General features: G+C 38.9%; 1 protein-coding gene across 11 annotated transcripts in view; it reads right to left on the bottom strand.

The window, feature by feature from the left end:
- Nucleotides 1-2385: 2385 nt before the first annotated feature.
- The window catches only part of UBAP2 (ubiquitin associated protein 2), a 71932-nt gene continuing 60457 nt past the window's right edge, over nucleotides 2386-13860 (bottom strand). For 3 of the 11 annotated variants that reach the window (XM_039704510.1, XM_039704511.1, XM_039704502.1), the window contains exons 15-22: nucleotides 13372-13550; nucleotides 12083-12290; nucleotides 10868-10907; nucleotides 8167-8350; nucleotides 5595-5661; nucleotides 4720-4915; nucleotides 3378-3469; nucleotides 2386-2492 (exon numbers count right to left, since the gene is read on the bottom strand). In XM_039704510.1, coding sequence (XP_039560444.1) covers nucleotides 2421-2492; nucleotides 3378-3469; nucleotides 4720-4915; nucleotides 5595-5661; nucleotides 8167-8350; nucleotides 10868-10907; nucleotides 12083-12290; nucleotides 13372-13550 — 1038 coding nt within the window. In that variant the 3' untranslated portion in view covers nucleotides 2386-2420. The remainder of the gene's footprint in view (nucleotides 2493-3377; nucleotides 3470-4719; nucleotides 4916-5594; nucleotides 5662-8166; nucleotides 8351-10867; nucleotides 10908-12082; nucleotides 12291-13371; nucleotides 13551-13860) is intronic. The other 8 variants (XM_039704503.1, XM_039704508.1, XM_039704505.1 and 5 more) reach the window with 6 other exon arrangements.

The following is a 13860-nucleotide window of genomic DNA, read 5'->3' as shown; positions in this document are numbered from 1 at the left end:
TCTTTGCCCCAAAACCCTACAACCTTCCATACATCTTAACCCCTATCAGCGACAATGCCATACGGGACTGCAACAACCACACCGCACCCTTCAACCACTGCACCTCCATCCATTCAGCCTCTCCCACAGACATGGACAAAGGATTTTCTCTACATATTTATTGACTTGTGCCTTTTATTCATTTATCTATTTATTTATTTATTTGTCCGCGTATTTATTTTTCTACTTATTTACTTATTGATGCCACTGGAAATAACGACCTACCACAAAACACTTTGCACTGCCTCTCCTCTATCACTGCAACCACTCTTTTAAGCAGGGCCTAGCCACCTCTAGTCAACCCCTATATATAGCCCATATATATAGTTTGATATATATGTCTGAACATTCTCTGCTCTCTCTTCTTTATGGCACCTGACTAAGGAGGATCTTGCATCAACCTCTTTGGAGAAAGATCACTAGGTCTTAGATATCATCCCCACCATCATGTCTTGAGCCTGTCTTTCTTCACTAATTTGTAACTCCCTTCCCAATTGTTGTATCTGAAAGCATTATGGCAGGGAAGCACGGAGTTACTGCAGAAGTTCCACTAGAGGGCCACAAGCACAAACAGAGCATCAGAGCACCACTGTTATCAAGATTGGTGACAGGTGTTATTTGGACTGAAGATGAGATGGCTCCAGGCAGACCTTACTTGAGCCTTTTAACATTTCAACAGCCCTTAGAAAAAAGAAGAAAAACTGAATTTTGAACAGCTTTTGCAGTGACAGGCAATGGTCTACAGGGAATTTCTCTAAACCAAAAGAGAGTAATTTTATATGAGGCATTAGGGAGAAATTCTTTACTATGAGGATTTTGAGGCTCTGTAGCAAGTCCTAGAGTTAGCCAGAGTACTACATCCCCGGAAGTGTTCAAGGCTCGACTGGATGGGGCTTTGTGCAATGTCGTCCAGGAGAAGGTTTCCCTTCCCACATCTAAGTTGCTTGCAACCAGATTACCTCTTACAACATAAAACATTTTAAGACTCGTGTTGAAGTTCTGGAGGACAGTGGAACGAAAATGGGTACAGGGAAGAGTGTGAGTACAAAGCAGAAGTGTGATGGCACAGAAGGCACTCCCATTCCCCATCCTCCTATGCCACTTGGGAGAGGAAGGTAGCGAAAATTCTGAGTGAAAGTGACTGCAGGAAGAAATGAGAGGTGAAGGGAAGATGTTCTGTAGGTTTGGTTTTATTTCATTATCTACTTGCTAACTATGCTGTTTTAATTGCTAATGAGTTAAACTAATTTCCCCAAGTCAAGCCTCTTCTGCCCATGACCACAACGAGGAAGTAACTTCTCCCTGTACTTATCTCACCCCCCATGCCTTTCAGGATGTATTTTCTCGCTTGACTAGATGAGGTGGGGAGTGATAGAGCACCTTGGTGGTCACCAGGCATCTAGCTGGTGTTACCACATTACAATATGTGTCTCCTGGCACTGCAACTTAAAATATTTTGCATCTTGTAGCCACAAAGATAATTCCAGGCATTTCAGTTGAAAGTTCTTCAAGTACCACAACCTTCTCTGGTAAAAGTCTTTATTCACGTGCTCAACTTGGGAGTTTTTTTAATTCCGTGTCTGTAGTCTGATAGGGCTTTGTCTGAGTCAATCCCGTACTCACCTTCAAACCATCTGTCTCTGGCTGCTCCAAGCTCTGCATGGAATACCTGTTACTTATTTGGGCCTTACATTATGGCATTCATCCAGTCTTCTCAGATCACTGTTCACTGCTCCATTTCTGCCTCTACAGATACACCGCATCACTCTAGTATGTAACTGTTCTCAGCTACCTACTACCAAACCTTCTCTCCAAGTTCCTTACCCCACATTTTTGATAGGAAAATTCTTTATCATTTTGCAATCTAGATTGAGGCTCTTTTTGAATCTACCTGGGAGCTCAGCCTGTCTCATATGCCGTTTCTATTCTGGATCCACATAAGGAAAAAAACTTTGTACACTCTCCCTCCTGCAGCTCACCTGCATTTGTTGCCACGATGCATAGGCAAACATCTATACTTATGACCACACCCAAAATCTCAAATACACCTGCTGGCTACCAACTTGTGTACTTGCTGTTCAACCTTACCTCTTGGTAAAAGAAAATACTTAGGACTTCAACTAGATTAGACAAAATATCATAATGTTGCTATAAAAATTAGACATTTCTCCACTCAGGAGCACAGAGCACACTTGTGCCTATTTAGAGATTTTGCAGCTGGACAAATGCATGATGCAACAGTTGCTCTGTATCAATTTACATAATTCTTGTACAAATTTCAAATGAAAGAATACAGAACATAAAAAAAAGCTTTTAACAATTATTAAATGACTCAATTTATGTGGCACAAATGATCAACAGTGAAGACAACTTCTTTAAAATTAAGTAAGTTGTTCACTTACCATTGGCAGTCTGGATTGAAGCATCTGGAGATCATCATAACCATAAATCTGCTTAAAGACAGATAAAAATACATCATTATAACACTTTTTTCTGATGCTGATCAGTATGGGGCTTTGAACTGAGTTTGACTTAAGCCCAGTCTGTGTTAAAGGTCTACAGCCATATGTCGCATTGTGCTATCATGGGGCACTGCAGCATTTCAGGGAGAGTAGAACCGAAGTTAAAAGGGCTTGTCACTCTGATGCTGTTTCCTGGTGACAACATCCTCTGAGGAGAGTTTGATTGTCCCATCTTCAACACAGTTTTCACAGACACATCATTCCTGAACCTATGAAAAATCTACCGGGCATTCACATTTGGGAGTAAGAACAACAACCCTCTTTGCTGTAATCATTACTTCAAAGAGCATTAAGATTAAAGAGTTGATGATTTGACCACAACACAACCTCCTGGGTATCTCCTCACATTCAGTTTGATATAGAAAAGTTACTGATATAAATGTTCAGATTCAAAAAACAGATAACTAAAAATACATTGGTGCTGGTCAGACATCAAAAAGCTATGTGCAGTCTTTCGAATCATGACAGGACACATGGCACATTTCAGTCACTGCTATGGCAAATCCATTCCAGTAACACAAACCTAAAGGAGTCCAAATTTACTCAAAGGGCCTAAAACCTGTTAACACTGAAAACCACAGCCACACCTATGTAGCTTCGATAGCAGCCAGATTAGGTCTGTACCAAAAGCTCTGCAGTTTACAATCAACAGTAAGCCTCAAAGAACATCTGAAATATGTTCAGTAAGCATTTGAAACAAGACTTCCAGGTGTAACATGTGCCACCAGAAATGACTTGGCATAGACAGTAGCAGGTCTGGAGGGCCCACTTGCGCCAAGGGCTAAGAAATCGAAGAGAAACAATGAAACTGCTTACTGGGTAGGCAGGCAGAAGTCCTCCAGGTCCCACAATATACTGGTTATGCAACAAGGGTGGTACACCTTGGGGCAGGTTTGGGGGTGCTTTGCCTGTAGAATCAAAATACAGACACTTTAACAAGCCTTTAGAAAAGAAAAGGCTTCAGCATTGAGACAAGATAGCTCACAAGTTGCGGCAGCTGCACCATCTTAGATTACAAAGAGGAGATTTTGTGCCGTTTGATGAATATGCCCAAAATAGCCTGAAGAGTTTAACCATGCCTCAAGGGAGGGAAAGCATGGGCTAGTTTAGCCTGAAAACAGTCCTATCACAGAATAGCTTGAATTTGTCATTTACTTTGTTCAAGAGGATTACAAGAATTACAAGAATTATAAGATTACAAAACTTCTCTTTTGCTCAGTCCTTTCCTGAAGGCAAATTTAGATATTGTTCTCAATCTGAGACAGCAAATTCTCTCCTTCCATTTACTGCTCTGTCAATGCATTCCCTTTATCACCAGCAATAGACTGGAAAGCACTAAATGTTGCCAGCTTTCTGTGGATGACTTACTACAGCTAGGAATAGTGAAGAGAAGACTGAAATGGCTTCAGCTGCCTTCATGAAGCAGTGCTAGGAAGCAGAACAGTAAAAGAACAATGCACTTTGGCCAGTCCTAAGACACTTCATTTGCAAGCAATAGAAACAAGAAATAATTCTGTGACTAAGCCTGATCTTAGTAATACGTCACTCACTTCTCTCTATAAGATTTCCTTTTAGCAGTTCAGGATCATCAGAGAAGAAAGAGAATTTAGCATCATTTCCACCTCAGTGCAAGAAGCCTCCCAGCCCTCCTTCTCCATGGACCCTCCTTCTGAAGTGCTATTTGCTGTGCAATGACCCAGACATTTCCTTCCTTTCTGTGGAAGTGGCAGTAGGGATGTGACACATGATAATGAGGACACTGCAGTATATTTTGATACTGCCAAATGAATTCAAGTCACAGAACAGCCTGAAACTAAAGCTCGTGTGAACTCATAGTCAGGAGCTGATCACAGCTTGGAACACAAACTGGGTGAATTTTCTAGCCCAAAACTTCCCAAGTCAGAACTGCTCTGATGTGTATTTATAAAGCTCTTTGGGGATGGAATGTGCTATATAAATGCCACATAACACCCTAACAAATATTTCAAATACATAGAACCAGGCAACTTTATTTCGTAAGCCAGCAAACACAGCATGCTGGAAATGTCAATGAACAGTGAGAACTTCTTAGCGTTGTTATGGCAGGTGAGATGCTCAACTGACAGCCCTGCTGACTGAAATCCTCTGTCTATCCACGTGATCTGTCAAAATTGCCAACCTGAAGACACTAAGGGAGCTGCCCGTGTGGTAGCAGCTGGTATAGACACACTGGAAACACTCAGGCCAAGGCTGTTTGTAGTGTTCATACTGCTTGCCATGCTGACAACCGAGGAGGTGGTGCTAGTGGCTGAGGTTGAAGCAGTTGAAAAGGTTGTTGAGGGCTGGAGCGAAGTTGTGTTCTCAATACTAGTGTGCTAGAAAAGGAGACAAAAAGAATGAGGATCACAGAGCAAATAAACCACAGGGGAAGATGCTGGGAAAAAGTGAAAAATAAAAGAAAACAACAACAAAAACTTCTAAAGTAACAGCAGCACATGCAAAAGATATGCATTACCTATGTACCAAGCAAGCAACTAAGTTGCACGCTTATGAAGCTTTTGTGATTTAAAGAAAATTATTGTATGAAAGCTAAATGCAAATTGCTATGTCACAAAATCATAATACTGTAACTCAAATGTAACATGTATCATTCCATCACCTGCATTTTGTCAGCTAATCTCTCCAGTACAGAGTGCTAACAGTCCACATTTTGGAGACATTTCAGACTGCCTGAAATTTGTTTTGTTTTGTAATAAACTAGTTATAAGCAATTTTTTTTCTCTTTCATTCCCCCTAGCTGGCACGACAATTTCCCTCAGCTGTGTGACTGGCGAGTCTCTGTCACAGCTCTTCCTGATCTAGTACAAATCACAAGTGGTAATCACTTTTCCCCCACTAGAGGGCTTAGAGTCCTTCTTCCCTGAAGTAACGCTCTTCTTTTGGTTCTTGGGGTACTGGGACACATCCAATTTTTAAGAGATGGTCCTAATTATGAGATAAACTGACTAAACTGACTATCTGCCAAGCACTTGTTTAAATACTAACAGGACTTACCACATGTGATGTGCCTGAAGACAACACTGAGGCAGGAGAGAGGCTGGTCTGATGATTGGAAAGGGAGCTGGAAGGAAATCGTAAAGAATTTATAAAATTAATTTTCCCTTTTTAACAAATACAGATATGCAGTGGGGAATTAGTTAAAAATTAAAATTCTACGTGTGTGCACACCTATATTAACCAAGTAGTTAAAGAAAAATTACATGTAAGAGTGTATGTACACATACACATACACACAGAGAAATGTGCATGTGTCTGTATGAATACAGACACCTCTACAGGCACTTTTCCTTTTAATTAGTACCCTACTACCTTTTAGTGAAAAAAACTAAGTGCAGAGTCACTTTTATTAACAATCTAAAACATCTAAAACACCATTCGTTTGTGTTTTTCAATTTACTGTATCTTTAGAAAAACTACAGTTGCTTCAGGAATCAAATAGTGGTGACTCCATGACACATGAAGTCCAAAATCAAAACAAGGTTCACACAAGCACAAGCCTAGTTTCTCCTTCTTTCTCTGCTGCTGCTTACCATGTGGGACAGGTTGAAAGTGAGGCAGTGCTGTGGTTTGACTCACTGTGTTGTTTCTCACATTTTGAGTTGCATAACATTAACTCAGCCAATTAAAACTGCAGGGTACTTGCCCCATAATTCATCCAGAGATCTTCAAATGTCTTCCTGAAAGGTGACTGAAACTGTCATTTGAACATTTAAACTGACAAGTTATACCTCATATTCAAGGTCAAGAATGTAACCTACTGTATATAGTATGCAATAAACTCAACCAACATAGAACAAAAGTAACCAAAATGAAGATATAAAACATGTGTATAGATTGGCACTAAAAAAAACCCCTCCTTATTAAAAAAGAAGCAGGAGAGATCCTAACAGCAAAATTAGTTTAGTGCTGTCAATGGAAATAGCCACAAGAAAAGACAGTTTTCATACCAAAGCTGACAGCTTCATAACATGACCTAATTTAAGGGCAAACACTTCTAGTAGCTCTTCAAGCCACGGGCCCAGAATAAACTTCTGCAGTTTTCTAGATTAACTTTCAGAACTGTCCCCCTTCTGCAGGAATTGGAACAATGTCACTTCAAGCAGCAAGGAAAAAGTTAAGAGTTTTATACCACTCCCTCACCCACTCTTCCCAGCTCTTTTGATAAGTCTTAATTTACTGTCTGACCTATGATAGAGACAGAGACAACAGCCATCAGCTCTACCAAGTCAGACACATTTGGGTTTCAGGCATCCCAATGATGGCTGAAACTTTGTCCAACAGCATTGAACTCCAATTGAAATTTCCATCCATTTATACAGCTTTTCAACAAACCGTTGTGGGGAAATGTGACTAATGTAAAGGGAATAGCTCTTGTTTGACATATTTACTATTTCATTCAACAAAAAAATACTAGAGTGTTAAAAAAAAATAAACTATGTCCTAGCTGTGAAACAGGACAAAAACTCCCTGATATTCCAAATCAGTTTCTTGTATTAACAAACAGAGTACAAAGGTAGGTATCAAAAATGTAACTCAATCAAATACAGCTTCAGGATTGTCACCTTGATGCCATTTTCAGGCTTCCCTAAAACCAGAGGCCAAATTAAGAGAATAAAAAAATCATTCTAATTATTGAAGGGCCTTCAGGTACATGAGTAGATGAAGCCTTCCCAGGGGCTACACCCAGACATGGATAACCAGTCATGAGTTTTCATACTTTAGTAAGTTTGGTCCATTTGCATATTGGCAGTTAATCTTTCAATTACAGCTTTAGGTAATGAAGTCATTTCACCCCATGTTAGCTTCCCATCACCTCACTTTTCTTTATACTTTCCAGGGCCTGAGATAGTAGGGTGTCCTTGAGTCCCAGACCTAGAGAGGAATTGTTTTGTCTAACCAAAAGGAGCTAATACTCTATATGGATTTTAAAGTTTACACTAAAGAATTGCAGGATTACAAGTAAATGAAAAATATAAAAGCTAAAATCCTAAGGCATCAACCTGACTGAGGATGTAACAGGCATTCAGAAAAACAAAGAGACAGTCCAAATGAGCTGAATTGTGCTAGATGCACTTCCAGGAACATCAAAGTGATATTTTTAAATATTTAAGGAAATATCTTAGAAAAAGAAAACACACACAGTTTCCTTGTGAAATTATATCTGGGTTTTAATTTTAAGAAATACAAATGAGACTATTATTTCAAATTGGCCATGTAGTAAACTGTTAAAGAATAGTTTCAAACATATAACACTGAACAAAAACAGCAGGTACAAAGTAGGAAAAATAAACTGGGGGAATCAATTTAGCTGATTTAGCTAGCATGATTGAAGCAAACCTCCTGGAACACAAAGTTGTATATGTATCATGAAAGCTTGAGGGCAGCAGCTGCTCTGCCATTAGAACGCAGCCCAGAGCTGCCTTCTGTTCTCCTCTGAATCTCTCCCCTAATTCTGGTTCACATCAGAAAAGGCACCCCTGGTGCCTGGCAGCCCCATATGGAACCACCTTTACACCTGTTCTACCCTCAAAACTGACCTCCTCAGCTTACCACAACTCTACTGTACCTGCTCAGCTGGGAGAGCGAGCTGCTGGCCAGATCACTGGACTGAGGCAAGCTGGGCAATGCTGCCACGTGCTGCGATGCCGAAGGCAGAAGCGAGGCCGTGGTAGACACCACACTGGGCAGAGAACCAGCAGAAGGTAGCGAGGGAGAAGGCTCTGTCTTAGGTGCTGCAACTGATGAAATAGCTGCAACAAGTTAAAAAGAGGCATTCAGATTAAAAATTCAGCATACTTGACCTCTCAGCCCAGATGGCAGAAACACAGTAGCATTCTCCCCTTGGTCTGCAAAATTCTGACCATTAAGAACTGGTAACCATATCAAGCAATTTGGCTATGAAGAAAAATTCAAACACAACTGAACTACCATTTTTTCCCTTTAAGCTCTCTACTTATAATAAATTTACAGTTATCACTGCTACACATGTAGTAAACAACTGCCTTCTGCACTTCACCTGCCTCTATCTGGATTACTAACTTACATTCACAAGCCAGTCTAAAATTTCTTGCTTTTGGTTCAGCAAACACAAGTAATTTCTGCCTTTTCAAGGCACTGTACAAATCCAGTTTCACCTACAGCCCTGTTTCTTCATTCAGACCAACACAGCACTGGTGGGGATGGAGACTGAGATTGCTGGAGTACAGGGGTAGGTAACTTATCACTTTGGTATATTCAGTCAAAAGTGTACTGCAGTAGAATGAAAAAAGCTACAATGAAAGGCCAGAATTGAGCACAGCATTAAGCATTTTTTATGGCTAAGGACCTGTCAAATATTGACTCACTTTACTTAGATAATAAAAACTGTTAGGTTTTATTTTACACATTTTAGGCTACACAGACAAAAACTTGTTTATAGGATCACTATACTGTAATAAGATGCCTCAAAATTCCATTGCCCAACATGATTCCCAGCTGTTTCACTTATTTCTACTCCTACAAAAATAACAAAGAATTAGAAACACTCACTCACCAATAAAACTCAGAAAAGAGTTGAGCCCTACCTTCTGCTGGGCCATGTTCCCACACCACATCAGGGACCACTACCCAGTGGCTTATCGTTAACTTGTAATGTATGTGAAGACACTTCCAGATAAGTCATCAAACAAAAATTAAATACATACTTGGAAGTTATATATTAGAGTTTGTTCTATTTATGGATTTTATTTCCTAGCTAAATGACCCAAGTCAGGTTGTTGGGTTGCAATGCAAACAGGAATTAAAAGGTCCTGGCCTTGGCAATAAGTATGGCCTCTGAGAGAAGGAAATCCAACTGACAAACATGGTTATGAAGGCAGTAACTATATCACCTAATAACTCCTGGTAAAACTCATATTAAAAAGGAGTAAATAACATTTAAAACTCCCAATATATTAAGAGCAGGATTCCCTCAACACAAGGGACAGAATCACTATCTTAAGATTCCCTACAAGATGCCTTGACTGAATGCAATATGCAAGACAAAGAAAACCAGGAGACAAGTAGGATGGTCAGCAGTAAAATTCAGTCATACTTTGAATTAAGGATTTAGGAAGCTTGAGATCTGTATATTAAAGAAGAACAGCAAAGAAGAACATTACAGTACATACAGAAAGGAGAAAGTACTTATAAAAGTTAAGACAAATTCAAAATCATTTGGATGCATAAAATAGACTCAATGGAAGAAGAAAGCAGAAATGCTCTCAAAGGAGAACTGGCATAGGAAAAGAGACTAGTAAAGCCATTACAGAATACAAAAGTAATAGGAATACTCAGATCTTTGTTTTCTGCAGAAAAAAAGACAGGTTCTGTAGTGAATTTCATAAACTGTTTGTTAACTCTGTACACAACGCTAGAAAAGCTCTTGTGTTGAAAAGCTGTCTTTGTATACTTGGAGCACATACACTCCTGCTACTTTAAATTCAAATTGGCACTAACAAAACACTGTCCCACTAATGGCCTATCTGAAGACATGTTTAAGAGGAGGTTAGACCTAAAATGAGGTGTTGGAATTCCAAAAGATTTTAATTCACGCTGCGGTCCTTGAGAACTCCCATGGAGCAGCACAAAGATCAGAAGAGCAAATACTATACTTTAATTATTTTAACTCCACATAGAGAGCTGCAGGCCTGGTACAGGTCCACGCTACATTAGAAACAGGCCAAGATGAAGAAACTAATGCTTATAGCACAGTCAATACTGAAGTACTGTTTGCAAGGTATTAAAAAACACAGAAGAGAAAATGTGTTTCTCACGTTTATTCCCACAGGCTTCTAACAGGGCAGAGGTAGAATTATACCTAGTGAGAGGTGCACTCAAAGAATGTGACTTCATTTCACTACAGCTAAATGCTATTTTCAGCTTCCCAAGTCAGAACTGGAAGAACTGCTAAAAAAATTCGTATTTATTTCTAATTTTGCTTTTTTATTTTACATTAAATGATTTCTGACATGTAAATTCAAAAGGAAAAACAACAGCAAAGCAGCTTCTCCAATTCTAAGGTTGTTTAGGTTTGTGGATTTAATAGACCTGCCTTCATATTTCAACTGTAGTCAAGAAGCAAGCAGCATTTTTTGCGAGCACAAATAAAGTCAAATGGGTCAGCCATAAATTAGTCATGGAGAACAATATAAAACCTTAAACCCAATGTCACTGATACGCCTGTGTGCACAGCAAGTAGCAAGGAATGAACAGAAAGTCCTGTGCTCAACCAAGCTTTGAAAACTTACTGTCAAGTGTTGCCTGTGTCCTAACACCACTGTGCCCGTTCTGTAAACAAAGAAGAAATGAATTAACAAATCATCTTAAAGGTATATTAAATGCTTAGACTGAATCACACATTGAACATGCTTCATGCAAAATTCTATATTCATACTAAATTGAACAAGGCAGAAAATTAAATTTTTACTGCCTTTAAAAAAACTACATCATTAAGTTGTCTAAAGTGCAAGGTGTCCTGAACACAGAGAAACCCATACACTGCCCATAATACACCCATTAGCAGCAAACCTTCCCATGTTCTGTATATAACATAAACTTCAGGTTCACACCAATATGAAAGAAGGAATTGCATTAACATATAGGAAATGGTTGTGCTTTTGATCTAATGTAACTCACAATTTTAACTATCCAAGTTACACAGAGACGCCAATTTTTTTCCATTGAAAGATAAGACTTGAGAAGCACCAGTTGTTTTTTGGATAACGCTGGAGTACAGAAGTGGATAGTCTATGCTTGATCCTCACCAGTACATACGAGCTAGTGCAGAAGACAAGTGTGACTGAGCCAACACATAACAAAGGCCAGAAGTAAATAAACTTACAAACTCTCACAAGTTCCTAAAACATTCAATAAACTCAGTTCTTTTAAAACAAACCTAGATTCCATATACAAAGACAGTGGGTGTGTCTCAATCTCCCAAGGGATTCTTTGTCCTATATTAGACCTCTCCTTATGCTTTTTAAAATAACACACTAATTCCCACTGGTGTTTAAATACAACAGAAAAGTAATACTGGAGGGGCCAAGGAAAAAATTGGATTCATTTGCTAGGTGCCATGTAAATTTAGTAAAGAAAATGCATTTGTAAAGAAACTGTCAAGTTATTAGTTATGGCAAAATATCATAACTAAAATTTACATACAGAGACAGTTCCTTAGCTTCAGGGAAGGAAACTCAAGTAGAATTTTAAGTGTTACTAAAAAAAAAGGTCAAAAGACAAGTTAAGATGTCAAGACCCACAAAATCAGATGCTCTAATATCCCAAATACAGTACTACCAAAAATGACTACACACCAGGAAAAGCAGAAACAAGTAAGAGGGTGGGCTTGGGAACCAAAAATACCACTTGGCTTGGTTACAGCATTAATGTATGAGGGGAATACAAACTTAACACAGGTAAGAGTATTCCCCCTTTTCTAGGTCCTGTTTCTGTAACAAACTCACCGTAACTGCAACAGGGGCTGGTTCAGACAGAGCCATGGAGCTTTGGTACGCTATCCTGCTATGCACAGAAGTCTGGTCATAGGAGGAAGTTGTTACTGGGCTAGTGCTCTGGGATGAGCAGGTCAGACTGGAAGAGCTGATGGCAGAGGTTGTGTAGGTGGAGTCCTGTACTGTATTGGATATTGGCAAAGAGGTATTCAAAGGATCACTGGAAAAAAAGAATTATTTATCATCTTTGTAAGTATTTAAAATACCTTCATGAAAATATCAGCTTCTAGAACCTATCTAGAACCACTTACACACACAGAAAAATCTACGTTATTTATATTAGAAAAATCTAAGAATGTAAAACAAATTATAATATTGCTTTGGTTGTTACTAATCACTGCTTCAAAACATCAGCTGCACATTCACCTTCCTCGTTCCAGCCCAAACAAGACAAGAATTTACACACAAGCACTTTCCAGTCATGTTATTTCCGCCTTTTCCAAGGATAAATTAATGATCATAATCTTTCTTTTTTAAACAAGAAGAATTGATGAAGTCTGGCATATGATGAATAACAACAATAGGATTCTTTTTACAATTGAATTCTAATGTTACAGAATGAATTATGCAAAGAGCTAAAAAAATACTTTAAAACATGCAGGAATGTTTTATTTTCCACTTAATTTAAATATTACGGATAAAACTAAAAGTTATGTGGAAGTTCATTTCTATTAATATTTCTGAATTAACTTCAGGAAGCTTTTTACTGAGGCCGATTTTTCAATGAGTAAGGAACTAAAACTGTTTATTCGTACCCTGGCACTTATCATTGGCTGTTGTAGCATTTCAGTAAGAGCTTCTGTGTACAGAATGCCTAACTTCTTTTCCCGTTTTTTCATCTGGTAGGAGCATCAGATCTGTAACCTGGTGCCAATCTACTAACTAACACACATATATGGTACAAAGGTCAACTCTGCTGGGTCAGATGGAGAAAAACATGGGTAGTGAGGAACAAATCCCCAAAACAATTGAAAATCAGGACAATTTAACATGAAAAAGAAATTCTATAAAGGTTAGCTTATTAAAAGGTTATTTATATTCATGTCATCTCCAGCTTTACATCTACCCATCCAGGGAGATTTTGATAATTATTAGAGTAGAAATTTATCATTTAAGATACAGTCCACAGAAAACAAACCATATTATTTTCTCCTTTTATTACATTGTAACCCTGTTGTGATGTTTTTGGCTCAAACTTGATCCCCCACAAGAACACCTGAGAATGCAGGAGGGCAACTCACACATACTTTACAGATTTTGAATATAAGCTATTGTTGGTCGCCTGGTTGGTATTCTCACTGCTTGAAGTTGATCCAAACTCTGGGAGTGTAGGCTCTGATCCAAACTCAAGAGCTCCAAACTGAACATTTAACCCTGTCATGTCCGCTGATCCAGGCATCTCCACAGCAGAGGCAGGAATCTTAAAGGAAGAAAAGAAGCCATAACTCCTTTGCATGCATCTGCAATTTGAAATTAATCCACCGATTCTGCTCTAATCTGGAGCTGAAGGAGTAAACCATACTATTCCACTATAACAAAGTATCATCTTTGTACACCCCTTCCCCCTCTACCAAATTTCATATTGTGGCTACTAAATCAATCTAAAAATCACTCAGCAACAGCCATTTTCCATACAGAGCATCCAGCTAGCTGCTTGCAAAAGATACCACCACAACACTTTGGACCTAATAACTATCCAGCTTAGTACATCCTGCTACACAGATAAGAAA

Source organism: Passer montanus, unplaced genomic scaffold (genome assembly GCF_014805655.1).
Source record: "Passer montanus isolate IOZ18808 unplaced genomic scaffold, ASM1480565v1 scaffold176, whole genome shotgun sequence".
NCBI classification, from domain to species: domain Eukaryota; kingdom Metazoa; phylum Chordata; class Aves; order Passeriformes; family Passeridae; genus Passer; species Passer montanus.
The sequence above is the reverse complement of the archived record's forward strand: the minus strand, read 5'-3'. Positions and strand labels throughout refer to the sequence as shown.